The sequence below is a fragment of the Coregonus clupeaformis genome, chromosome 13, assembly GCF_020615455.1.
Source record: "Coregonus clupeaformis isolate EN_2021a chromosome 13, ASM2061545v1, whole genome shotgun sequence".
In the NCBI taxonomy this organism is placed as follows: Eukaryota; Metazoa; Chordata; class Actinopteri; order Salmoniformes; family Salmonidae; genus Coregonus; species Coregonus clupeaformis.
This window is the reverse complement of record NC_059204.1, coordinates 12,867,797-12,892,658: the sequence shown is the minus strand read 5'-3', so window position 1 is coordinate 12,892,658 and position 24,862 is coordinate 12,867,797. Positions and strand designations below refer to the sequence as shown.

The following is a 24,862-nucleotide window of genomic DNA, read 5'->3' as shown; positions in this document are numbered from 1 at the left end:
GGTCATAGGCAGCATTCCTCCTCCTCCAAACACGGCGAGTTGAGTTGATGCCAAAGAGCTCGATTTTGGTCTCATCTGACCACAACACTTTCACCTAGTTCTCCTCTGAATCATTCAGATGTTCATTGGCAAACTTCAGACGGGCATGTATATGTGCTTTCTTGAGCAGGGGGACCTTGCGGGCACTGCAAGATTTCAGTCCTTCACGGTGTAGTGTGTTACCAATTGTTTTCTTGGTGACTATGGTCCCAGCTGCCTTGAGATCATTGACAAGACCTTCCCGTGTAGTTCTTGGCTGATTCCTCACCGTTCTCATGATCAATGCAACTCCACAAGGTGAGATCTTGCATGGAGCCCCAGGCCGAGGGAGTTTGACAGTTATTTTGTGTTTCTTCCATTTGCGAATAATCGCACCAACTGTTGTCACCTTCTCACCAAGCTGCTTGGCGGTGGTCTTGTAGCCCATTCCAGCCTTGTGTAGGTCTGCAATCTTGTCCCTGACATCCTTGGAGAGCTCTTTGGTCTTGGCCATGGTGGAGAGTTTGGAATCTGATGGATTGATTGCTTCTGTGGACAGGTGTCTTTTAAATACAGGTAACAAACTGAGATTAGGAGCACTCCCTTTAAGAGTGTGCTCCTAATTTCAGCTCGTTACCTGTATAAAAGACACCTGGGAGCCAGAAATCTTTCTGATTGAGAGGGGGTCAAATACTTATTTCCCTCATTAAAATGCAAATCAATTTATAAAATTTTTACATGCGTTTTTCTGGATTTTTTTGTTGTTATTCTGTCTTTCACTGTTCAAATAAACCTACCATTAAAATTATAGACTAATCGTTTCTTTGTCAGTGGGCAAACGTACAAAATCAGCAGGGGATCAAATACTTTCCCCCCTCACTGTATACATACAGCAATAGTTGAATAGGATGGCCTTGACTAGAATTCAGTATACAGTGCATTCGGAAAGTATTCAGACCACTTAACATTTTCCACATTTTGTTACGTTACAGCCTTATTCTAAAATTGATTAAATTGTTTTTTCCCCTCATCAATCTACTCACAATACCCCATAATGAAAACTGTTATTTTTTAAATGTTAGCTAATTTGTAAAAAATTGAAAAATGAAATAATTCATTTACATAAGTATTCAGACCCTTTACTCAGTACTTTGTTGAAGCACCTTTGGCAGCGATTACGGCCTCAAGTCTTCTTGGGTATGACGCTACAAGCTTGGCACACCTGTATTTGGGTAGTTTCTCCCATTCTTCTCTGCAGATCCTCTCAAGCTCTGTCAGGTTGGATGTGGAGTGTTGGTGCACAGCTTTTTTCAGGTCTCTCCAGAGATATTCGATCGGGTTCAAGTCCAGACTCTGGCTGGGCCACTCAAGGACATTCAGAAACTTGTCCCGAAGCCATTCCTGCAGTGTATTGGCTGTGTGCTTAGGATCGTTGTCCTGTTGGAAGGTGAACCTTCGCCCTAGTCTGAGGTCCTGAGCGCTCTGGAGCAGGTTTTCATCAAGGATCTCTCTGTACTTTGCTCTGTTCATCTTTGCCTCGATTCTGACTTGTCTCCCAGTCCCTGCCGCTGAAAAACATCCCCACAGCATGATGCTGCCACCACCATGTTTCACCGTAGGGATGGTGCCAGGTTTACTCCAGACGTGACGTTTGGCATTCAGGTCAAAGAGTTAAATCTTAATTTCAACAGACCAAACCATGTTTCTCATGGTTTGAGAGTCCTTTAGGTGCCTTTTGGCAAACTCCAAGCAGGCTGTCATGTGCCTTTTACTGAGGAGTGGCTTCCGTCTGGCCACTCTACCATAAAGGCCTAATTGGTGGAGTGCTGCAGAGATGGTTGTCCTTCTGGAAGGTTCTCCCATCTCCACAGAGGAACTCTAGAGCTCTGTCAGAGTGACCATCGGGTTCTTGGTCACCTCCCTGACCAAGTCCCTTCTCCCCCGATTGCTCAGTTTGTCCGGGCGGCCAGCTCTAGGAAGAGTCTTGGTTCCAAACTTCTTCCATTTAAGAATGATGGAGGTCACTGTGTTCTTAGGGACCTTCAATGCTGGAGAATTTTTTTGTACCCTTCCCCAGATCTGTGCCTCGACACAATCCTGTGTCGGAGCTCTACGGACAATTCCCTCGACCTCATGGCTTGGTTTTTGCTCTGACATTCACTGTCAACTGTGGGACCTTATATAGACTGGTGTGTGCCTTTCCAAATCATGTCCAATCAATTGAATTTACCACAGGTGGACTCCAATCAAGTTGTAGAAACATCTCAAGGATGATCAATGGAAACAGGATGCACCTGATCTCAATTTTGATTCTCATAGCAAAGGGTCTAAAATGTTATGTAAATAAGATATACATACATATATATATATATATATTTTTATTTTTATTTTATTTTTTATTATTAATTTTGAATACATTTGCAAAAATGTCTAAAAACCTGTTTTCACTTTGTCATTATGGGTTATTGTGTGTAGATTGCTAAGGAAATTGTTTTATTTAATCAATTTTAGAATAAGGCTGTAACGTAACAAAATGTGGAAAAAGTCAAGGGGTCTGAATACTTTCCTAAGGCAATGTATATAATTTATATGAAATTAGTAAAACGGTATGTAAACATTATTAAAGTGACCAGTGTTCTATTATTAAAGTAACCAGTGTTCCATGTCTATGTACCTAGGGCAGCAGTCTCTAAGGTGCATGGTAGAGTAACCAGGTGGTAGTCGGCTAGTGACAGTGACTAAGTTCAGGGCAGGGTACTGGGTGGAGGCCAGCTAGTGATGGCTATTTAACAGTCTGATGGCCTTGAGATAGAAGCTGTTTTTCAATCTCTCTGTCCCAGCTTTGATGCACCTGTACTGACCTCGCCTTCTGGATGATAACGGGTTGAACAGGCTGTGGCTCGGGTGGTTGATGTCCTTGATTATCTTTTTGGTCTTCCTCTGACATTGGGTGCGGTAGATGTCCTGGAGGGCAGGCAGTGTGCCTCCGGTGATGCATTGGGTAGACCGCACCACCATCTGGAGAGCCCTGCAGTTGCGGGCGATGCAGTTGCTGTATCTGGCGGTGATACAGCCTGACAGGATGCATCTGTAAAAGTTTGTGAGGGTATTAGGGGCCAAGCCGAATTTCTTCAGCGTCCTGAGGTTGAAGAGGTGCTGTTGCGCTTTCTTCACCACACTGTCTGTGAGGGTGGACCATTTCAGATAGTCAGTGATATGTACACCTAGGAAATTTAAGCTTTTCACCTTCTCCACTGCGGCCCCGTCGATGTGGATGGGGGCGTGGTCCCTCTGCTGTCTCCGGATGTCCATGATCAGCTCCTTCATTTTGTTGACGTTGAGGGAGAGGTTATTTTCCTGGCACCACTCCACCAGGGCCCTCACCTACTCCCTGTAGGCTGTCTCGTGATTATTGGTGATCAGGCCTACCACTGTTGTGTCGTCTGCAAACTTGATGATTGAGTTGGAGGTGTGTGTGGTCACGCAGTCATGGGTGAACAGGGAGTACAGGAGGGGGCTGAGCACGCAGCCTTGTGGGGCCCCTGTGTTGAGGATCAGCGTAGTGGAGGTGTTGTTTCCTACCTTCACCACCTGGGGGCGGCCCGTCAGGAAGTCCAGGACCCTGTTGCACAGGTTGGGGTTCAGACCCAGGGACCCGAGCTTAATGATGAGCTTGGAGGGTACCAGAGCATATGAGCGGAGTGGAGCGGGAGCGAGCGTGGAGCGTGAGCGGACGGATTTTGAACAGAGCGCAGAGCGGCATTTTTAAAAGGACGGAGCGTCGCCCTATGTCCCGCTCCAATTTCGCTCGCTCACACCACGAGTCTGAAGCATGCTCAAGCCTGACCCAGAATCCATCTGTTTAATTTAATTTGTGTCGTCCATGAATTTGTATTTTATAGAGCGAGAGAGCAGCAGCAGCAACAAGAGAAAAGGGTTGAGGAATTCAAAAGTTTATTCACTGCACGCAAAGGCCCAGCCATAACAAGGGAGAGAAAAAGAGAGCTGGATGTAGCATTTTTTGAAATGATTTTCATGGACTATGAACCGCTGAGTAAAGGAGAACGCGAAGGGATGCAACACTTCGCCAGCGCAGCTCAACCGGCTACACCCCCCAAGAAACTATGATAAATCAGTACTTTACTTTGTCAAATTTACATCTGAGATGCCCCATTCACATGCTTCAGCTGGCGATCAAAAACGCCTTTAACGAGCACGACAACATTAATAGGCTGTTAGTGAAAGTCGGGCACCTGGTGAAAAGTGTACGCAAGAGCACAGAGGAAACCGACCAATTAGGTGTCCGCCCCACAAATGCCTGCGCCATTCGATGGAGCAGCCAGCTGCGGATGATTCAGTCGTTCATCCGGTTGTTCCAAAAAGACCCGTTATGGCAAAACAAACTCAAGTCTAATGTTGCTAACATCACCCTGAATCAAGTACGGCAGCTGACGCACCTTACATTTACATTACATTTTAGTCATTTAGCAGACGCTCTTATCCAGAGCGACTTACAGGAGCAATTAGGGTTAAGTGCCTTGCTCAAGGGCACATTTACGTCATTTAGCAGACGCTCTTATCCAGAGCGACTTACAAATTGGTGCATTCACCCTATAGCCAGTGGGATAAACACTTTACACTTTTTTTTTTTTTTTTTTTTTTTTTTTGGGGGTGGAAGGATTACTTTATCCTATCCCAGGTATTCTTTAAAGAGGTGGGGTTTCAAATGTCTCCGGAAGGTGGTGAGTGACTCCGCTGTCCTGGCGTCGTGAGGGAGCTTGTTCCACCATTGGGGTGCCAGAGCAGCGAACAGTTTTGACTGGGCTGAGCGGGAACTATGCTTCCGCAGAGGAAGGGGAGCCAGCAGGCCAGAGGTGGATGAACGCAATGCCCTCGTTTGGGTGTAGGGACTGATCAGAGCCCGAAGGTACGGAGGTGCCGTTCCCCTCACTGCTCCATAGGCAAGCACCATGGTCTTGTAACTGATGCGAGCTTCAACTGGAAGCCAGTGGAGTGTGCGGAGGAGGGGGGTGACGTGAGAGAACTTGGGAAGGTTGAACACCAGACGGGCTGCGGCATTCTGGATGAGTTGTAGGGGTTTAATGGCACAGGCAGGGAGGCCAGCCAACAGCGAGTTGCAGTAATCCAGACGGGAGATGACAAGTGCCTGGATTAGGACCTGTGCCGCTTCCTGTGTAAGGCAGGGTCGTACTCTCTGAATGTTGTAGAGCATGAACCTGCAGGATCGGGTCACCGCCTTGATGTTAGCGGAGAACGACAGGGTGTTGTCCAGGGTCACGCCAAGGCTCTTCGCACTCTGGGAGGAGGACACAACGGAGTTGTCAACCGTGATGGCGAGATCATGGAACGGGCAGTCCTTCCCCGGGAGGAAGAGCAGCTCCGTCTTGCCAGGGTTCAGCTTGAGGTGGTGATCCGTCATCCATACTGATATGTCTGCCAGACATGCAGAGATGCGATTCGCCACCTGGTTATCAGAAGGGGGAAAGCACCTTGTCAGTGTGCTGACACCACTAGCAGATCTCACAGACAAAATGCAGAAGGAGCTGGGGAACCTGGGGATGATCCTCCCTGCTGTCACAGAAATAAAATCCCTGCTCACCGATTACACATGGAGATTTTGTTCCTTTTTTGGAGTGAGCGGGGGGCGATTTGAGTGGAGCGCGATGCAAACTGCGTTGAGCGTTGAGCGATAATGAGCGGACTGGCCTGATGTGGCTTTGAGCGGGGGAGCGGAGGGGTGAACAGCTCCGTGAGCGAGGAGCTGAGATTCTCACCGCTCCACTCCGCTCATATGCTCTGGAGGGTACTATGGTGTTGAGTGCTGAGCTGTAGTAAATGAACAGCATTCTTACCTCTTGTCCAGATGGGATAGGGCAGAGTGCAGTGCGATGGCCATTGCATCATCCGTGGATCTATTGGGGCAGTATGCAAATTACAGTGGGTCTAGGGTGTCAGATAAGGTGGAGGTGATATGATCCTTAACTAGCCTCTCAAATCACTTCTGATGACAGAAGTGAGTGCTGCGGGGCGATAGTCATTTAGTTCAGTTACCTTTGCTTTATTGGGTACAGGAACAATGGTGGACATCTTGAAGCAAGTGGGGACAGCAGACTGAGATAGGGAGAGATTGAATATGTCTGTAAACACTTCAGCCAGCTGGTCTGCGCATGCTCTGAGGACACGGCTAGGGATGTCATCTGGTCCTGCAGCCTTGCGAGGGTTAACACGCTTAAATGTCTTACTCACGTCAGCCACGGAGAACTAGAGCCCGCGTCGGTGGCACTGTGTTATCCTCAAAGCGGGCGAAGAAGGTGTTTAGCTTGTCCAGGAGCAAGATGTCGGTGTCCGTGACGTGGCTGGTTTTCCCTTTGTAATAACACACACACAAACACACACCTCGTGCAGCGCCGCGTGCAGCTTGGTGGGGGAATCTAAAATGGTAATGTTCTTAAATGCAGCCTGCACTGACAGACAAGTCCTTGGGCTATTGTACGCTGAGAGGAAATGTGCTCCTCCCCCCCCATCCCATCCCATCCTGACTCACTCACTAGCCCTCTCATCCCTCTTCTCTCACCTTACCCCCTGGGCAGTAGTTAGCACCGTGCCAAGTGGCCAAAATTGATTCTTTATAGAGTTGCTGTGGGGGCTGAATATGCTGTGTACAATAACATTTACTTGCCTGAGGTGCTGGGGGTTGTTTGGGGGTTGGGGTGGGTGGGAGTGTCCAGGAGGAGAGAAGAGGGGATGTGTGTTTGTGTGTGTGTGTGTGTGTGTGTGTGTCATTGAGGAGATGGAATCCTAACACATTGTTACTGTATGAAGATGGGCAGATGTACCATTCTATAGGAGACGGAGGTGAGGAACACTCTAGTTTTTCCCCCTTATGCATGTTTGTAGGGCAAGAGTGTATGTTTACGTGTGTATACAGTGAGGGGAAAAAGTATTTGATCCCCTGCTGATTTTGTACGTTTGCCCGCTGACAAAGACATGATCAGTCTATAATTTTAATGGTAGGTTTATTTCAACAGTGAGAGACAGAATAACAACAACAAAATCCAGAAAGACGCATGTCAAAAATGTTATACATTGATTTGCATTTTAATGAGGGAAATAAGTATTTGACGCCTCTGCAAAACATGACTTAGGACTTGGTGGCAAAACCCTTGTTGGCAATCACAGAGGTCAGACATTTCTTGTAGTTGGCCACCAGGTTTGCACACATCTTAGGAGGGATTTTGTCCCACTCCTCTTTGCAGATCTTCTCCAAGTCATTAAGGTTTCGAGGCTGACGTTTGGCAACTCGAACCTTCAGCTCCCTCCACAGATTTTCTATGGGATTAAGGTCTGGAGACTGGCTAGGCCACTCCAGGACCTTAATTTGCTTCTTCTTGAGCCACTCCTTTGTTGCCTTGGCCGTGTGTTTTGGGTCATTGTCATGCTGGAATACCCATCCACGACCCATTTTCAATGCCCTGGCTGAGGGAAGGAGGTTCTCACCCAAGATTTGACGGTACATGGCCCCGTCCATCGTCCCTTTGATGCGGTGAAGTTGTCCTGTCCCCTTAGCAGAAAAACACCCCCAAAGCATAATGTTTCCACCTCCATGTTTGACGGTGGGGATGGTGTTCTTGGGGTCATAGGCAGCATTCCTGCTCCAAACACGGCGGGCAAACGTACAAAATCAGCAGGGGATCAAATACTTTTTTCCCTCACTGTATGTGTTTTCCTGTGTGTGTGTGTCCCACGCTTCAGCCTCTCCTCCGACAAAGTGACCTTGGATTTATCATTACCAGTATTGGGTGGTCTGCTGGAGGAATATTTATGGCTCACGCAGCTTTTATATCTCTGTCGCCTAATTGCGCAGGTTGGCTGTAAAGTCACCAGTCTGCTGCGGCAGTCTCTGGCACGGAGGAGAAAATAAAAAGTGAACGAATGGAGAGAAAAATTATAACAAATAAAAAAGCGAGGGGTAGAGGAGTGTGTCATGTGACCATGCCACTAAACAATAAACAAGAGGTGACAGTTAATCTAAAGAAGAAGTCAGTAGAGGAAAATGCAAACGGGACCGCCAAGGCCAAAGAAGCTTCACCTGTTTCCCTCTATCTTCATCAGATGTGTTGTTCACAAGATTTATCACATTTATTTAATACACAGCAAAATGGTATCATTATGCATGTGATCTTCTCACACATATTTGTCATAAAAACAAGCCATTTTAAGAGGACAAAAAAACATAACAAAACTTGACATAAACACACAGCTGGCGTTATTGTTATTGTCATCGGAATGAAGACAGTGAATAATATTTTGTTGTCACTATGGAGTAATGACATTGTTGTCACTATAGGGTATAAGGAAGGGTTGCCTTATACAATAGCCTTGCACAGTAACTTTACTAACATAATTGGAAATGACACATGACATCATTGTCTGTGGTCTCTTACTCTAGCCAATCAGCAGGCAGTACGTGGCAAACGGTGGCTGACCTGGTCAAGTTGGAGAAACACACTGTCAGCGGTCTCTTCCCCAACACCATCTACCTGTTCATCGTCCGAGCGGTCAACGCCTACGGGCTGAGTGACCCCAGCCCCATCTCTGAGCCCGTCCGCACACAAGGTCAGTACCTGGGAGGGGATACAACAGTTTTACTGGACATTAACTATGAAAGACAATAGAAAGAAAACAAAAAAGGCCTTACATCATGAAAGCATGGTGGTCTGAAGGCTTCATAAAAACTATTTTGGTTATTTCAATCAACTGAATGTGAGCTACAGTAAGCATCTACTATAGTTTTACTGATTATTTTGTGTATTGATGTTTGTTAATGTTGTGTTTGCAGATGTGAGTCCTACAGGTCAGGGAGTGGACCACAGGCAGGTCCAGAGAGAGCTGGGAGAGGTGGGTGTTCATCTTCAGGAGCCTGTCACACTCACTGCCTCCAGTGTTCAAGTATCATGGACGGTGAGTACCCTGACCTGAGTTTTTACATATTCTTTCACAGAAGAAATACCATCAGTTGTACTTTCACACTCTTTAATGTTTTTTACTGTATACCCATTTTCAAGGGCAGTATAACTGTAACTCATATCTATCTATTTTTTTCTCTCCCTTTCCTCAAATTTTTCCTCCTTCTTTCTTTCTCTTTCCCCCCCTTTCTTCGGCGCCACCCCAGGTAGACCGTCAGTCCCAGTACATGCAGGGCTACCGGCTCCTCTACCGGCCCATCGGTGGCACCTGGCAGCTGCAGGATGTCAAGGCCCCGTCAGAGCGCCTGGCCGTGGTCACCGACCTGCTCAAAGGCACAGAGTACGAGATCAAGATCCGGCCCTACTTCGACGAGTTCCAGGGCAAGGACAGTCGGCTGCTGCTGGTCAGAACACCAGAGGAAGGTAAGACTGACTAGAAGCTACTGATACTCAGAACTTCTGATGAGACTGACACAAGCCCTGCTGAGACCGAGGCTCTCCAAATATGGACACTGTACACTTGAGATAGCCTATGTCCATAATGGAGGGAATGGTGGGTAACAAGGATTTTCAAATAGGTTTTGCTCAATGGGACTTCCAGGTTTAAATAAACACTTTTAAAGTGGGGATTGATTGGTCATACACAGTCGTTGCTGTCAAAGAAAATGTACCCAGCAAAATAAGGGTGAAATACAACATACATTCTAGAAGTGGTTTTTAAATAAACCTTTTTAGTATTTCTCTTGGAACATTTTGAGGTCTCTGGCTTTTTGACAGTAGCTAGCTATTCAGGAGCCTCTAGGAGTTACATCTCAGTCGAAGCAATTCAGTCTCAATTGGATTGCAATTCCCAACACCTATGTGACCTTCACATCCTGTTATGAAGAAGAAGCACAGTTTAGTTCAGTAACCACTTCCTGGCATTTGATGGCATTTGATGGAGTCTGCCATTTTCATCAAACTCAAATCATATTTCCGCTATCTTACCAAATGCCCCCATTTTATATTTTCTATATCAACATGGAGTTGGGGTTTTTTTACACCTTGCTCTTCTCTCTTCCCCTGCAGTCCCGAGCGCCCCTCCCAGAGCAGTCACCGTGGTTACAGTAAAGCTGAGCAACAGCTCCAGCATTAGTGTGTCCTGGGAGCCTCCTCCTGCCGACATGCAGAATGGAATCATCCAGGAGTACAAGGTATGCTGACTGAACCAGAGAAGACGACATTATGATTGGATCTGTCCAAAAACTCGCATCCATAGAGGTGGTATTTTCTTATAAACAACATGGACATTACATAATAATAGTTACATAATTACTACATCGTTTCTTTGGGATTCATTAAAACAAGTAATTGGAAACACAGGAGTAACTATGAATTGTTTTAAATTCCTTGAAGCAAATACCAGAAAGTACCCATAGTTACCAAATAAGTATTTACTAAATAACTAAATATCATGTAAACACCAGCTCAAACAGGACAATAAAATAAATCGTGTCCATATAATGACTGCCTCAGAGTCACAACAGGCAGTCCTAATAGCATGTTGACGTTTATTTTCATGAGTCTCGTCCTGGAGGCAGAACTGAGCGATTTCCCCTTAGATAGGCCAGCTACAAAGTCAAAATTGGCTATATTGTAAAAACATTATGAAAACAAAAATGTGCTTTTTGGTCTTAATTTAAGGTTAGGGTTAGGTGTTAGGGTTAGCAGTGTGGTTAAGGTTAGTGTTAGGTTAGGTTTAAAATCAGATTTTATGACTTTGTGGCTGTGCCAGCTAGTGAACACACTGCAGAGCTGCCTTCAGAACAAGATTAATGGCGGAAAAAAAACGCTAACCTGCATCATAATATGGGCACCTCTTCCATTTCTCACACCAACTCACTGTCTTCCAACCAACAACAGGTGTGGTGTGTGGGCAATGACACCCAGACCCGCTACCACATCAACACCACCGTGGATGGCATCATCCTCTCCACCGTGCTCAAGGGGCTGCTGCCAGGCATCCTGTACCAGGTGGAGGTGGCAGCGGTGACCAGCGCCGGAGTGGGCACCCACAGCCAGCCTGTATCCGTCCTCATCAGTGAGTCCCCACAGAACCACAAGCTAGCAGAATTAGACATTTCAGTTCTGGGATATCAAGGAGATTTAGCTGATCTGTAATGGGGGTAGCTAAAATTACTGAAATTATTGTTAAGCATTATTTTTACATTTAAGTATTTGGTCATTTAGCAGACGCTCTTATCCAGAGCGATTTACAGGAACAATTAGGGTGAAGTGCCTTGGTCAAAGGCTCATCGACATATTTTTCACCTATTCGTCTTGGGGATTCGAACCAGCACCCTTTCAGTTACTGGCCAAACGATCCTAACCGCTAGGCTACCTGCCGCTAGGCTACCTGTGTAACAGTAGCACCATAATCATGTGTGTATCATGCTTAGAGTCTGTGTACAACTTAGAATAAAATGTTTTATTGTTGCCTTGAGGCCATCCAGGCTGATTCTAACCTTACGAACAGTACTGAAGTGTGGAAGATATTTGGCCATTCATCATTTGATTTATAACACATACCATTTTGTCATGCACAGCACTCAAACCATGCTGTATTAAGTGGAAAAGGTTGGTTATAATACTTACAGGGTAAAAGTTAAATATCACTCCACTAACTGCTCCCTTACTTCCGGCTCTCCCTCAGAGCTGCCAGTGGAGGCACCGTCAGTGCCTGGTACCGGTGGGGGCGCGGAGGGTGACGAGAGCAGCGTGAGCCTGGCCGAGCAGATTACTGACGTGGTGAAGCAGCCGGCGTTCATCGCTGGGATCGGCGGGGCCTGCTGGGTCATCCTCATGGGTTTCAGCGTGTGGATCTACTGCCGCCGCAAGAAGAGGAAGGAGCTTAGTCACTACACCGCATCGTTCAACTACACGCCTGCAGGTACTTTACACACTTTATATGATGCAATCTTTATACACCACTTAATGTTACTTTACCACAATATCAAAGATGTATGTTGTAACCCACCTTACCATATCAAGTATTCTACTGCACTTTACAATAGGCTACTATTTTATCTTAAAGTTACCTAACAAAATATTTACTCACTTATTGCCTTCTAATCAATTGGCAACCTTGCACTTGACAATGGAGAAGAAGGTTCTGTTTTCTCTTTTCAAAACTGTTTGAATGGCTATTTTTACCTTGTAGGCACCTGCAACTTACCAAAGGTGAGATAATTGACACAGTAAACGAGAATCACCTGCCTCCAACTAAATTCATATGAATTCTTCTGAATACAAAACAAATAACAACTACATTTCAGTTTAGATTTTTTTTTCTTCGTGTACAGTTGTAAATCAATCAAATACTTGTATGAACACCAAAAGGTACTTCAGTTTCAACTTATTTGAAAAGAAATAGTGCATTAAAGGGGCCATCTGCAGTTGCTACATCCATTTTTAGACTTATAAATTAATGATATGTACCCATTTATTGTTGAAGAATATAACTTATAAATGCCTCGCGAGCTTAGTTCAACTGTCGTACCCCATCAGAACCCCAAAATAACATTGTTTTACTCCAATGTTTGAAACAAAGCAAATGTAAACAAACACTATTTAGCATGGTTAAAACTCTAATTTTGATATCATGGATGGTCAGTCCTTGCATCCATAGCTCTGTCTATGAATTTGAGAGTGGTTACATTTCACCAGCCCCATCGCTCAGCTTTTTACCGAAACAGAATACGAATACGCTTTGTTATTGTTTCAAATGCTGATTCCTGCTTTAAGGGTGCCAATATATTACAGCGAACTGTACCATACTGCACTATGGCAACCAACCATACCTTACTGTATTTTACCTTGCCATTCACACTTGAATGCACGTTTTCTTTCTTCTGCAGTTGGCTTTCCACATGGAGAGGCATCTGGACTTAATGGAAGGTAAGGATCCCTGTTTATGTTATTTCAAGTAGACTTTCCCATTCTTATTAATGGTCCTTTTTTTTTGTAAAGTGATGAGAACAAAGTTGTGGATTGGCATCAGATATGATCATAGTATATGATTTATTATGTTTTAGGCCTGGCATGCTGGGTGGCAACATGGGCAACTACCCGTGGCTGGCAGACTCCTGGCCCACCACCAACCTGGTCCACAGTGGCAAGGAGGCTGTCAACTGCTGCACCGCCAAACATGACACGGCAGAGAGATACTACAATGGTATGAGACACGGCATGATTCTACTCACAATGGCCATTTTGTTTTGTACACAACCAGGGATTATGCCTTTTGGTCTAGTCTCAGTCTTTAAAGAAATCTCAATGTATAGTTGCCATCTGCTTGTAATATAAACTTGAACGGTATACTACGGGACTGAATTCATATCTTCTGAAAACCAAACAGGTTGAATTGTTGTACTTTTTTATTCTCTTTTGCTTAACTAAATACTGTATGCTGTATACAGTGCATTCGGAAAGTATTCAGACCCCTTCCCTTTTTCCACATTTTGTTACGTTACAGCCTTATTCTAAAATTGCTTAAATACAATTTTTCCCTCATCAATCTACACACAATACCCCATAATGACAGAGCGAAAACAGATTTTTAGAAATGTTTGCAAATGTATTAAAAATAAATACAGAAATACATCCTGTTTCCATTGATCATCCTTGAGATGTTTCTACAACTTGATTGGAGTCCACCTGTGGTAAATTAAATTGATTGGACATGATTTGGAAAGGCACATACCTGTCTATATAAGGTCCCAAAATTAACTGTGCACAGATCTGGGGAAGGGTACCACATTTTTTTTTAGCATTGAAGGTCCCCAAGAACACAGTGGCTCCATCATTCTTAAATGGAAGAAGTTTGAAACAACCAAGACTCTTCCTAGAGCTGGCCGCCCGGCCAAACTGAGCAATCGGGGGGAGGTGACCAAGAACCCGATGGTCACTCTGACAGAGCTCCAGAGTTCCTCTGTAGAGGTGGGAGAACCTTCCAGAAGGACAACCATCTATGCAGCACTCCACCAATCAAGCCTTTATGGTAGAGTGGCCAGACGGAAGCCACTCCTCAGTAAAAGGCACATGACAGCCCACTTGGACAGCCAACAAGATTCTCTGGTCTGATGAAACCAAGATTGAACTCTTTGGCCTGAATGCCAAGTGTCACGTCTGGAGGTAACCTGGCACCATCCCTATGGTGAAGCATGGTGGTGGCAGCATCATGCTGTGGGGATGTCTTTCAGTGGCAGGGACTGGGAGACAAGTCAGGATCGAGGGAAAGATGAACGGAGCAAAGTACAGAGAGATCCTTGATGAAAACCTGCTCCAGAGTGCTCAGGACCTCAGACTGGGGCGAAGCTTCACCTTCCAACAGGACAACGACCCTAAGCACACAGCCAAGACAATGCAGGAGTGGCTTCGGGACATCGAACATCTCTGGAGAGACCTAAAAATAGCTGTGCAGCGACGCTCCCCATCCAACCAGACAGAATTTAAGAGGATATGCAGAGAAGAATGCGAGAAACTCCCCAAATACAGGTGTGCCAAGCTTGTAGCGTCATACCCAAGAAGACTCGAGGCTGTAATAGCTGCCAAAGGTGCTTCAACAAAGTATTGAGTAAAGGGTCTGACTACTTATGTAAATGGACATTTTTAAAAATGTTTAGTCATTTAGCATACGCTCTTATTCAGAGCGACTTACAGTTAGTTAGTGCATACATTTTCATACTGGCCCCCTTGTGGGAAACGAACCTACAACCCTGGCGTTGCAAACACCATGCTCTACCAACTGAGCTACACGGGGCCTACACATGTGAAAACTGAAATGTGATATTTCAGTTTTTTTCTTTCTTAAAAACCTGTTTTTGATTTGTCATTATGGGGTGTTGTGTGTAGATTGATGAGGATTTAATTTTTAGAATAGGGCTGTAACGTAACAAAATGTGGAAAAAGTCAAGGGGTCTGAATACTTTCCCGAATGCACTGTATGTCATGGTAACTGTTTTGGGTAATACAAGAATCGCTTAGCTCACATAACAATACTAACTCGGCAGTTAAATAACAATAAATCCATCACCTCTGACCTGAATCTGACCTTTCACCTCTGACCCCTCTCACCACCAGAGGCGGGCATCTCTAACTACCTGAACCAAACAGAGAAGTACAGCACGGGCAGCTCCAACGAAGGTCCTATCTACAGCACCATCGACCCCAACGCCGAAGAGCTGCGTAGCTTCAACAGCCCCTACTCCTCCACCACGCCCTACGCCAGCACTCCCATCATGCCCTTCACCAACCAGGCACTCCAGGGGTCTCACAGCCCCACAGAGCAAGATGGCGGCCACTGGATCACCCATCCCGCCGGACCCTCCTCCCAGTACGCCCAGCCCGAGCGCTGCAGGACGGACTGCAGTAAGACAGTGTTTAAGAATGTTTCCCATGGTAAATGGTTCAGGGTGGGCCACCAAGACCCCAAAGCAACATTCACAAAAATGTCAACATAATAACTGGAGGCACCTTGACATTTTTTATAACTGGAGGCACCTTGACATTACGGTACCTACTAGCTAGCAACAAGAGACGTAGCGGTAGCTAACCTACTGTAAATTGGTGTAACACTGATCCATGTCTCCAGAAATTACGAGTGATCTCCAGTTATGTTTCCATTTTGTGGTTTGTGACATATTCCCATTTCAAGCATATTAAAACTAATTTAGAGACCTTAGGACCCAGTCTTCACATTGTACAGCACTAAACCAGCTCTTTGTGTCTATGTGTAGGTAAACCCAAGCAGAAGTCCATGGGCAAGGCGGTGAAGACCCCCTCTCTAAACTGGACTGAAGCCCTCCCCCCGCCCCCCTCATCAGGGGAGCTGGAGCAGTGTGTGGTAGAGGATTTGCCCATGGATGACCATGAGGACATGGAGCTAGGGTAAGCACACACACACACACACACATGAATACATATAAGCGTGAACACACACACACACACTCTTATGATGTCTGGCCAAACACACACATACACACCAGTTACACCATATTCTTGCTAACTTGGAGGTCATACTGATTGAGGTACGGTAGCTCTCATGTAACCTCTATGGACATTCTTTATAGGTCTGTATACTGTCCTATAGAACTATGGGCCTCTGACCTTCTCGCACTGTGTTTCTCTTGGCCCTTGCACTCTCAGGCCCCACTGACACATAGTGCTAGGCCAGGGCTTTGTGTGAAGGTTAATGACGTTAGCCTTACGTTGCCTTTCTGTCTGACAGGACAGCCTCTTCTTTGGTCTCTCTCTGTTAACCCCTTGTTGGCTCTGGACCTCAATGCACCTTTTCTTTCAGGTCCCCGCTGGACCACATTACTGTCACACTGCAAAATGGATACACACGCATTCGCCTACGCACATAGTCATACATGCATGCACGCACACACTTCCTATAACATAATATTGTCAAGGCCAGCAAGTCAGTATTCATAACGTTTTGGCAAGGGGACCATTCACTTATCGCTCCTAACTGCCTCTCACTCCACCTGAATAGGCTAGCAGCTCAACTAAAGCAGCCATGAGGCTTAGAAACTTCTACCTCTAACCATTTCTGACAGCTAGATTACATTGGCTCTAGCCAAGAAGCTAGCAGGCAGTTAGCAATTTAGCCACTATTCCCAAGTTCCAACCCTCTCTTACACATTGACCCTGTTAGCTAATGACATTAGCTGACGTATGCCCGTTCCCCTTCTCATGTTCTTTTCTCCTGGTCACCAGAACAAAGTAATCATTCAGCAGCCTTCTCATGCACCGCTCCACCTGGCCCCCCTGCGGTTAGCCGTTAGCAGTTAGTGGAGATTGGTGATGAACCCATGATAACGGCGTTAACCTTTGAGTTAGCCCCTGTGGCTAGCTGAGAGGAACGTTGGCCTGGCATTATGACATTAGCTAGCTTACTCCCTGGCCTCTGCCATTTCCTCCATGGTGTACACACACATGAACGCACTTGGCACTCACACACACACACAAAAGCGCACACACATACTTCTCTACCAAACACAAACTTATAAAAACGTCCTTTAAGTGATTCCATGCACACGTATGACAAACGTAGCTGAAAAACAATTCAGTTTGATGGAAATGCATAGGACATGGAATGTGATTTTTTTCACCCAGGTAAAGTCTCCTTGACAGACATGTCCCTTAGCAGACCTGTAACAGGTATAGCATTGCCCACAGGGAAGACTGTCTATTGATGCTGTAGAGCAGTGGAAATCGATACGCTACTGACGAATACTGTAGGCATTAGAGGGAGGGCCACCCATAGAATTAGGAATTAGAATACTTAATAATTTAATAGGATCTCTATGGGGTCACCATCGTGAATGTGTAATGATCGATCTACCTACTGCTCCATAGCACCAACTGATAGAAGTTGCCCTTAGACACAGATCTAGGAACTTTTTATCCTCCCCAATCCTGACCATTAATAAGGAAAATGTAAAAACTGACCATAGATCATTGTCTATAGGGTCCACGTCATCCTACTCTGTCTAAAGTGAACCTATGGAATAATAAAATGTAATTGAAAGGTTAACTCTTTCTGACCCTCTCCTACTCTTCCTCCACCTTCGCAGGTCTGATGAGGAAGAGTGGTGCCCGCCCCTTCCGGAGAGGACCTATCTGATCGAGGGTTGCGAGGATGGTCCCGCCCCTCCCCTCAGGGGTGACGCCTCGTCCCCCGCCACCTCCTACAGTCACCAGTCCACCGCCACCCTCACGCCGTCGCCCAGAGAGGAGTGCCGCCATCCACCCCACAACACAGCACGCCTTCACCACCTTGATGGGCAGCAGCTAGCATGGTATGACATGACACAGCATGACAAAACAGTCAAATTCTAAAAGTCACATCATGTATGTAGACACACAGTGGTAACAGTAGCACTGTAGTCATACTAATCACAGGAGGTTGGTGGCACCTTAATTGGGGAGGACGGGCTCGTGGCAATGGCTGGTACCAAATACATCAAACACATGGTTTGATGCCATTCCATTTGCTCCGTTCCAGCCATTATTATGAGCCGTTCTCCCCTCAGCAGCCTCCATTAATCAAATCAAATTGTATTTGCACCGAATACAACAGGTGTAGACCTTAAATTGAAATTCTTACTTACAAGCCCTTAACCAACAATCCCGTTTTAAGAAATAATAGCAAAAAAAATCACAACAAAATATACAATATAAAATAATACGAAATAAAAGTAACAAATAATTAAATAGCAGCAGTAAAAATAACAATAGCGAGGCTATATACAGGGTGTACCGGTACCGACTCAATGTGTGGGGGCACCGTTTAATTGAGGTAATATGTACATGTAGGTAGAGTTATTAAAGTGACTATGGATAGATAATAAACAGAGAGTAGCAGCAGCGTAAAAGAGGGGGTGGGGGGGCAATGGAAAATAGTCTGGGTAGCCATTTGATTAGATGTTCAGGAGTCTTATGGCTTGGGGGCAGAAGCTGTTTAGAAACCTCTTGGACCTAGACTTGGCGCTCCGGGACCGGTTGCCGTGCGGTAGCAGAGAGAACAGTCAATGACTAAGGTGGCTGGAGTTTTTGACAATTTTTAGGGCCTTCCTCTGACACCGCCTGGAATAGAGGTCCTGTGATGTACTGGGCCGTACGCACTACCCTCTCTAGTGCTTTGCGGTCGGAGGCCGAGCAGTTGCCATACCAGGCAGTGATGCAACCAGTCATGATGCTCTCGATGGTGCAGCTGTAGAACCTTTTAAGAATCTGTGGACCCATGCCAAATAATTTCAGTCTCCTTAGGGGGAATAGGTTTTGTCGTGCCCTCTTCACGACTGTCTTGGTGTGCTTGGACCATGTTCGTTTGTTGGTGATGTGGACACCAAGGAACTTGAAGCTCTCAACCTGCTCCACTACAGCCCCGTCAATGAGATTGGGAGCGTGCTCTGTCCTCTTCTTTTTCCTGTAGTCCACAATCATCTCCTTTGTCTTGATCACGTTGAGGGAGAGGTTGTTGTCCTGGCACCACAAGGCCAGGTCTCTGACCTCCTCCCTATAGGCTGTCTCGTCGTTGTCGGTGATCAGGCCTACCACTGTTGAGTCATCGGCAAACTTAATGACGGTGTTGGAGCCATGCCTGGCCATGCAGTCATGAGTGAACAGGGTGTACAGGGGGGCCTGAGCACGCACCCCTGAGGGGCCCCCGTGTTGAGGATCAGCGTGGCGGATGTGTTGTTATCTACCCTTACCACCTGGGGGCGGCCTGTCAGGAAGTTCAGGATCCAGTTGCAGAGGGAGGTGTTTAGTCCCAGGGTCCTTAGCTTAGTGATGAGCTTTGAGGGCACTGATGTATAGTGTTGAACGCTGAGATGTATAGAGGCGAAATAAACGCACACCTATTTAGGCGAGGTGCTGGCTAGCGGAGTAGAACACTTGAAAAAGAAAAGGAGAGCTGCACACTCTAGGAGCTCAGATGCAATCATTTAATAACCTAATAACCAACGTTTCGACAGACAAGCTGTCTTCATTAGGGTATAATGACAAACACTGCGGGTCACTAGTTTATATAGTGTCAAAGGACACACACACAGGTGTCTGTAATCATGGCCGGGTGTGGCCTGATATCATTGGTTAATTCACGGATAAACAGAATATACAAAAACATGAATAGATAGCATATGATCATAGATACAACCTGGCTACATAGGCCCACAAACATTTACAATGAATAGCAAAATCACAATAATCACAAGAATGGCTTCAAATCAAAGTCAACGTTGAGACCGAAGGGAGCAAGGGTCTTTAAATTAAAGATCCAGGCAGCCTCTTGTTTTAACAATAAGTTATCGAGGTCACCCCCTCTCCTAGGGACGAAATCGAGTGGTTCGCTTCCAAAAAGTGGGCAGCGACTGGGTATGTCGAGTTTTTGCACCGAATGGTGCTACGATGCTCCGAGATTCATACTTTTAATTTGCGCTTTGTTTTACCCACATAATTTTTACCACAAGGACAAGTTATAAGATAAATAACTGCCTTAGTGGAGCACGTAATAACGCCTTTGATTGGGATCGTTTGGGGGTGTTTGAAGGATCTACATTTGTAAGTGCCATTGCATTGAGCGCAGCCATTACACTTGTAGTTTCCATCCGGTAGAGGCGCAAATAGACGTTGTGCAGGGATATTTAGGGGTGGTAAATCAGAGTTTACCAATTGATCTCTGAGATTTCTGAGCTGTAGTCAATGAATAGCATTCTCACATAGGTGTTCCTTTTGTCCAGGTGTGAAAGGGCAGTGTGGAGCGCAATAGAGATTGCATCATCTGTGGATCTGTTGGGGCGGTATGCAAATTGGAGTGGGTCTAGGGTTTCTGGGATAATGGTGTTGATGTGAGACATGACCAGCCTTTCAAAGCACTTCATGGCTACAGACGTGAGTGCTACGGGTCGGTACTAATGGTGATGGCAGTGAATACCCTCTTGTTCAAATTAATAAGATGGTAATAACATAGGTATAATCATTGCTTTGGTATGGTAATTGCCCAATGTCATTAACAGCAGATAGCACAATGCTTATGATATGAGCAGTAAAATCCCCACTAAAATAAACAAAACAATAATTCAATTGTGTAACATAGCATAGTAGTAAAATAATACAAGTATGTCATTGCTATTGCTAACCACCCTCTCTTTCTTTGCCGTTATACAGTAGGTTACCTTGTGGTCCCCTCCCAGTGCCCAGGGCGCCCAGCCCGCCCCTCACCCAGTCCAACCCCAACCTCTCAGCCCAGCAACACGGTGAGGGCTCCGAGGGGGGCACACCGCTCCGCAACGGCTCGGCCCACCGCCGTGACCTCAGCCAGGGGGCAGCACTGAGTGCCGACAATGTCAGCTCCACCACACCTGGTCAGTGACCCTTACCACTCTGTGTAAACACACACAAGTGAATGCATCACACACAGATGTGCAGATACACATACATTCAAACCCAGAAGTACACGCACACGCATGCACACACACAGAAAATTCATTTAATTTATATCAAGTATGTAATTCATGTTATTCGTAACACCTAAACAATCAGCTGAAATTATATAAGACATTGCAATGTTGTTATTTATCCATGTACAGTGCTTCAAAGGACCAATATTCCATCACCTTATAGTAATGTTTTCTGTCTTTCTGGCTGACCTACAGTAAGAGCTCAGCCCTCCCCAGCCGACAACACACACACTCCCCCTGGCCTAAAGTCACGAGTGAAAAAGAAGACTTCCAAAAGCGGAGCTTACAGAAGAGAGGTGCTCAACCAAGGAGGTGAGTGTGTGTGTGCGTGTGTGTGCGCGTGTGTGTGTGTGTGAGTGAACAAACAAATCAATTAATATATGTTGGGCATGAGCATGTCTCTGTGTGCGTAAAGCCTACATTATTGCCTATATGTTTATATATTTACTGCTGTTCCAGTGCAATCCAACCCTAACCCTGTTGTCCATGTCTGTCTCCTCCTCAAGACCTCCCCCCTCCACCAGAGCCACCTCCAGAGAATGGAGCAGTGCGGGGCCCAGCAGGGGCTGTAGACTGTGGCCAAGCATCCCTTGACAGAGAGGGGGACCCCGGGCCCTTGTCCTCCATGGAAAGGAGAGAAGGAGAGAGGAGCACCCCCCATAGGAAGGGATCGGGACAGCGACGCCAAGATGGTGAGTGGTGCAGTATGGTGTTCAAACTCACACACATGCTCAGTCTCATACTCACAAACACAAGCACAGCCAGAGCCTTTGCAGTAGCCTATTAGCACTCGCACCCAAACACAGTCACTCTTTCACCCAGAAAATACTAATTTACACTTAACTTCACACAAATAATAATACATAAATCAATTATGCTCATAAACACATTATCACACACACACACAATAACATATGAATACATTTCATTTCACAAATCCATCCATTAAAAACGCAGACTTATTACTCCCTCTTTCCTTGAAGACCCTCTTTCATCAGTAGAATAGCCATTTGTCTAACTCTCCATTCCCAATATGGAAATCCCTGACCCTAATTCTCCCCTCCTCCAATCCCATCTCCTCCACAGATGAGGACCTTATCCCGTACAGCAAGCCCAGCTACCTGGCGGGGCGGGGGGGTCAGATGTCCAGTAACTGCTCCACTACAGGAAGCTCCTCGTCGCGGGGCTCCACGGGTTCACGAGGGGGTCACGGCTCAGGCAGGAAACGCAACGAGGTGAGACAAGGGTTCTGGTTCTTTGGAGCCACAATATCTGCTGTTTTTGTTATTCTCTCTGGCATTTAGTTAAGCTATTCATATCAAGAAAGGGGGCGAGAAGAGACTACATTAGTAGGAATAGTGGTAATACAAGGGGACAATGGTTGGTTCTAGTTATTGGGAGCTACAATGTCTGCTGGTGTTCAGGGGTTAATGGATGGGTGAGAAGAGATGCTACAGCAGAGGCCACCTAGAGTCATGTCATGATTCGTTTTTTAGCTAAGACGGGGACAGGCAACTCTTCTCCTTTCAAAATTCACTTGCCAATGAGTGTCAGCTCATTATCTTTACCAGCAGTTGTTGTATCTCACTTGGCCAAAAATGTTGCCGCTTTCATAGACCATGTACTATGAAAATACATATAGAATTAATTCAATTGTACCCCTCTACCACGCATTGGTCTTTGTCAATAAAGCAAAGTACAGCTCAGTATCCAGCAAATGTATTCAGTTGCTCTACACAGTTCAGGGCATAGACAATATAACATCTATGGTTCAGTGCTAGTGTCATACTTGTGTAAATAATCATTCACTAGCATGGAAATGCTGACACAAGGGATAAATGAGCAAAATGACAAACCCTGTCAAGTGTGTAGATATTTATTTGATTTATGTCTACTATTGCTCACAAATACTATATACTGTATCTCTATAAAAAAATATGTGCACATACACACACTCACAAATACTTTATCTCTCGCCATAGAAATATGCACACACAAAACACAAAATCCCCTGCACAGTGTATCATAATGTCAAGGCTAGCCCCGCACCCCACTCTCCCTCTATAGTGCACTACTGAGGGTACACTTCTTTGTGTGATCGCTGCTTATATACACTCCCTGCAGGCTCCCTAGTGAAGTGGATACCACCCCCCCATCACCTCCACTGCCCTTCTTGCTCCACCAGGAACATAAAAGCCAGAGCCTTACAATAGAGGGGCTGTGTGTTTCACTGGGGAGCCAGTTGCGGGTTACCCCTCTTTCTGTCATGGTGCTGAGCCTTATCTTTCCACTTGGACAGAGCGACTGAATGGGGTATTGGTGTGAATGGGGAGGGGAGGGGAGGGGGGTTGTTCTTTACCCCCCAGTGGGGGATGCGTTTTGTGTGACTCCCTCAGATCTTGACTTCCTCGATTAACGGCCAATCCCTCAGGTGATTACTGAGTCAAGTAGTCCATGAAGGACGAACCAGAGCTGCCCCATAGGGCGGTTGACTAGTGTTTGGGTTACAGCGAGATAGAGCTGAATAGGGGTTTTGCCCTGGTTTAGAAACATTTTATGATGGTTTTTAGTACAATTTTGGGTTTTCTCCCAAAAGTGTATACTTAAAGGCCACCTCATTAGGGTTGTGAAGCTCCTCTCATTTAGTTTTGTAGCTGGTTATGGGCTCTGTTTTGAAAATAAATAGACAAATCAAATACATTTTGTTGTATTCAAAACTAGTGATCTAGGCTACCTTTTTGATTTATGAGACATGCTTTGTGAGAGCTCCTCAATGTTATGTACAGATAATAATTTCTGCTTTTCCCCCCTTTTATTGACATTTGTTGACACGTCTGTCTGTCTGTTGCAGGAAATGAGATAAGTGGATACCGGAAGACTTGCAGAAAACAAAACACCTTTGTCATTCGACGTTCCTTTGATGCCTCCCGTTTTCTTTCTTCGATCGAAGCAAACAGCAAAAAAATTAAGATCACTTTCTGAAGAACAATGGAAGAAGAATAAGGGATTTTCATCCTTAAAATAAAATATTATTATGATTATTTATGACTCTCGGGCTTGGCCCACATTCATTTGTAAATAGCCATCGCTGTACTGTTTTTACGTGAGCTCTGGATACAGGGAAAGAAAAAGTATATTGTATTTATAAGGAAAAACACATGTATAAAAAGTTAATGTCTTGAATGTGCCAACGTCTTTTTGTAGAACTGTATTTCATTCGGAAAGCATAAAGACTATTGCACTCTTGTTGTGGTGGAGAAACAACTAAAAATATGAAGCACAAAGTGTGTTTCTGTCAGGCGGCCGGCCGGACAGCTGAAACTGCAGGGGTCCTCGTCCTCTCAGGATGCCTCTGCCTGTCGTCTCTGTCATCTTTGGATCCCTATCGCCCGTGGTCCGATGAGAATGTTGTTTTCTACGTTTCTTTTTTTTTTCTTCATTTTTTTTTTTTACAGAGGAAGCGTTGTAAACCGACAGACAGACGACGTTGTGAAAAGATTGTAACCGTCACTTTTGAAGGAGCGTTGCTGCGATTGTGCGATGACTTGCATATTCTGTTAAAAAAAACAAAATGACATGTTCTGTCGACTAACTTTTTGGTAGTCTTGTTGTTTTGTAATAATACAATAAAATACATTTGTTGAACAATAAATTGGGTACTTTTTTTGACTTTACAAGTCATGTTTCATAAGAATGTCTAAAAATACAGTTGAAGTCGGAAGTTTACATACACCTTAGCCAAATACATTTAAACTCAGTTTTTCACAATTCCTGATATTTAATCCTAGTAAAAATTCCCTGTCTTAGGTCAGTTAGGATCAGCACTTTATTTTAATAATGTGAAAT

The 24,862-nt window shown here is 45.3% G+C and overlaps 1 protein-coding gene across 5 annotated transcripts in view; it reads left to right on the top strand.

Annotated features, from left to right (window-relative positions):
* The window catches only part of LOC121579313 (roundabout homolog 3), a 291,922-nt gene extending 267,432 nt beyond the window's left edge, over positions 1–24,490 (top strand). For 3 of the 5 annotated variants that reach the window (XM_041893798.2, XM_041893797.2, XM_041893802.1), the window contains 16 exons: positions 8,489–8,655; positions 8,879–9,000; positions 9,212–9,428; positions 10,074–10,198; positions 10,908–11,085; positions 11,698–11,934; positions 12,902–12,941; positions 13,079–13,218; positions 15,126–15,443; positions 15,782–15,932; positions 17,627–17,851; positions 20,724–20,920; positions 21,212–21,328; positions 21,523–21,708; positions 22,103–22,251; positions 23,868–24,490. In XM_041893798.2, coding sequence (XP_041749732.1) covers positions 8,489–8,655; positions 8,879–9,000; positions 9,212–9,428; positions 10,074–10,198; positions 10,908–11,085; positions 11,698–11,934; positions 12,902–12,941; positions 13,079–13,218; positions 15,126–15,443; positions 15,782–15,932; positions 17,627–17,851; positions 20,724–20,920; positions 21,212–21,328; positions 21,523–21,708; positions 22,103–22,251; positions 23,868–23,879 — 2,581 coding nt within the window. In that variant the 3' untranslated portion in view covers positions 23,880–24,490. The remainder of the gene's footprint in view (positions 1–8,488; positions 8,656–8,878; positions 9,001–9,211; positions 9,429–10,073; positions 10,199–10,907; positions 11,086–11,697; positions 11,935–12,901; positions 12,942–13,078; positions 13,219–15,125; positions 15,444–15,781; positions 15,933–17,626; positions 17,852–20,723; positions 20,921–21,211; positions 21,329–21,522; positions 21,709–22,102; positions 22,252–23,867) is intronic. The other 2 variants (XM_041893800.2, XM_041893799.2) reach the window with 1 other exon arrangement.
* Positions 24,491–24,862: the final 372 nt, after the last annotated feature.